The sequence below is a fragment of the Penaeus vannamei genome, chromosome 6 (assembly GCF_042767895.1).
Source record: "Penaeus vannamei isolate JL-2024 chromosome 6, ASM4276789v1, whole genome shotgun sequence".
Classification (NCBI taxonomy): Eukaryota; Metazoa; Arthropoda; class Malacostraca; order Decapoda; family Penaeidae; genus Penaeus; species Penaeus vannamei.
In genome coordinates, this window is record NC_091554.1 from 44,952,799 (window position 1) to 44,955,298 (window position 2,500).

Here is a 2,500-nt window from a genome sequence, read left to right on the forward strand (position 1 = left end):
TAAGCCACCCCCACTGCAATCTCAAAATACCACCCAGGTTAAAGGTTATATGAACGTAGACAGGACAAGCGCCCGAGCTCTGACCGGAGCGACCTCTTGTACCCCCATCCCCCCCAACCCCCCACCCTCGCCATGCATGCTGACGCCAGCCACTGAATCGAGGCGATAAGAATTCGATATCACCTGATTGCGCATTCTCACTTCCTCCTCCGCCGCGATTCGGGTCCGGCACGTGGAGGGAGGACGGACGACCAACGGAAGCCAAACACCAAATCCAAAACGACCTTGAAACCTCTCAAAAAAGAGAATACAAACACCCCAAGCCTTCCAAACCAAGCTCGGATCCCGGTGCTCGAGCCGAGACCTTTCCCCAGCCTTGCCCGCCGCCCGAACCTCCGAAACGGGCCGTGAAAATCAATCTCCGGCTCGGCACCGCTCATTCACCCTCCCGGTAATCCGCTCTTCACAACCGCGCAATTGCAGATGAAAGGGGAAGCCCCGACAGATCCTCCCTCTTTCCTCCGGGGATTCCCATGCACAGAAAAAGGATTCCCGGGAAGTGGGAATCAATCAAGCGGATCATTCCCGAACCCGAGAAGAAGCCGAGGAAAAGAAGGCACCGATTTGCTTTATTAATCAGAGGGAAAAAACGAGGAAAAATATCCCGACGACTTCAAAAGCAAATTCCAAAAGGGACCCATTGTTTCGCCTCCCTTCCTTCCTCCCTCCTTCCTTCCCTCCCTCCCGCGACGCCGTTCCCGGAGCCTCGCGTCCCCCGGGAAGCGTGATTCATCTAAACTTCCCAAAGCTCTTATCGAGGCGGGACTGCTGCTCTTGCAAATTCTCCCCTCCGACGTTGCAGAAATGCCGGCAGAGGCGGGGAATAATTCACACACTCCGAGGTGCAACTCAGGGTAATAATACGATGGTGCAAAGGGTTTTATATTTGTGTCTTCCTCACGAAACACGTTACGTACAGCAGAACAGTGGAAAATAGGAATTTAAAAAACAAAATACAGGACAGAGTACAGACCCCTCCACAAAAGAAACAGCGTGAGAGTTCCAAAAAAGAAAAAAAGATTAGTGCACAACTAGGAGTACATGTTGCAGTGCATATGACAACAGAAATGCAGCAAATAATTTGCCCAGTTTAAGTGCAGCTAAAAACCAATAAAAGTACAGAGTTATATCCGATCAAAACACCATAAAATGTACAGCTCATAACCTACAGTACAACCTGTGGACAGAAAAGAGGTGCAATACAGGGCTACTGATGTTCAAAAAGTGCAGTGGCAATGCAATCAAGAGAAATGTAGATTAGTTGGTAAAATAAACATTCAATCTTGCAAAGTATCAGTAAAATATATTTAAAAAATATGTTATCTATACAAGGCTGCAAGTGGTTAGTTTAGAAGGCAAATATATTACGCAGGAGACTGATACGGAACAACAAAATAAAATAAAAATAAAAGTTAAGGAGGCATAGCGGAGAAAAGGAGGAAGAAAAAGAGGGAGGAGGGAGGGAGAGGAAGGGAGGAAGAGGGGGAGGGGGAGAGAGAGAGAGAGAGGGGGGAGAGAGAGAGAGAGGGGGGAGAGAGAGAGAGAGGGGGGAGAGAGAGAGAGAGGGGGGAGAGAGAGAGAGAGGGGAGAGAGAGAGAGAGAGAGAGAGAGAGAGAGAGAGAGAGAGAGAGAGAGAGAGAGAGAGAGAGTAGGGAGAGAGAGAGAGAGAGAGAGAGAGAGAGAGAGAGAGAGAGAGAGAGAGAGAGAGAGAGAAAGAGAAAAGAATGAATATTAGTGTTCACGTGTGCGATGTGCGTGCGAATGTGCCGGTGAGTGTGACTGCCTGGGCATGTATGCGTGCGTGTGAAAGGGAAAGTGACAGACGGAGAGGATATGAGCGTGTGTGAACGAGGCTGTCACATCCAGGGTCCCTCGCGCTGCAGAGTGTTGCGTCAATGCAAACGAAACACTGATTAGAATAAGTAAACACAACACGCAAGATTTTACAGCACTACTCAAGGGTAACCATGACCAAGAAAAGTGTTAAAACCAGGTGAAGTAACCCTCTATTTATACAAATTACAAGTCGGCATTTTAAAAAAGTGTATATACAGTATATATGTATATATATCGAGACAAATAATAATCTACGGACATGCGGAGATGGTGCCACGAAAGAATCATTTCAAAAGAGAGGAATTCCCGCTTTGCAAGAACCGAAAAAAACAAAAACAACAACAAAACCACCAAAACAAAACAGTGAACGGGCTGGATCGAGACCGCGCGCGCCTCAAGGGTCAGCCCAGGGAAGTAGTGGCGAGCGCTTCGTGGACCAAAAGGAGAAAGGCGCTTAGAGGCTTCTACGCTTCGTGGACCAAAGGGAAAAAGGCGCTTAGAGGCTGCTTCTACTTACGGCGTAGGCGGCGATGAGGAAGGCGGCGTTGGCTCTCTTCTGCGGGTCCAGCGTCGTGTAGTGGACGATCTTCTTCTTGGCCAGGGA

The 2,500-nt window shown here is 48.6% G+C and overlaps 1 protein-coding gene across 4 annotated transcripts in view; it reads right to left on the bottom strand.

The window, feature by feature from the left end:
* LOC113820845 (dual specificity protein phosphatase CDC14C) overlaps positions 1 to 2,500 on the bottom strand; it is a 111,040-nt gene that overhangs the window by 16,572 nt on the left and 91,968 nt on the right. For all 4 annotated transcript variants that reach the window (XM_070123081.1, XM_070123079.1, XM_070123082.1 and 1 more), the window contains exon 3: positions 2,414 to 2,500. This exon is cut by the window's right edge and continues 6 nt beyond it. In XM_070123081.1, the coding sequence (XP_069979182.1) occupies positions 2,414 to 2,500 (87 nt within the window). The remainder of the gene's footprint in view (positions 1 to 2,413) is intronic.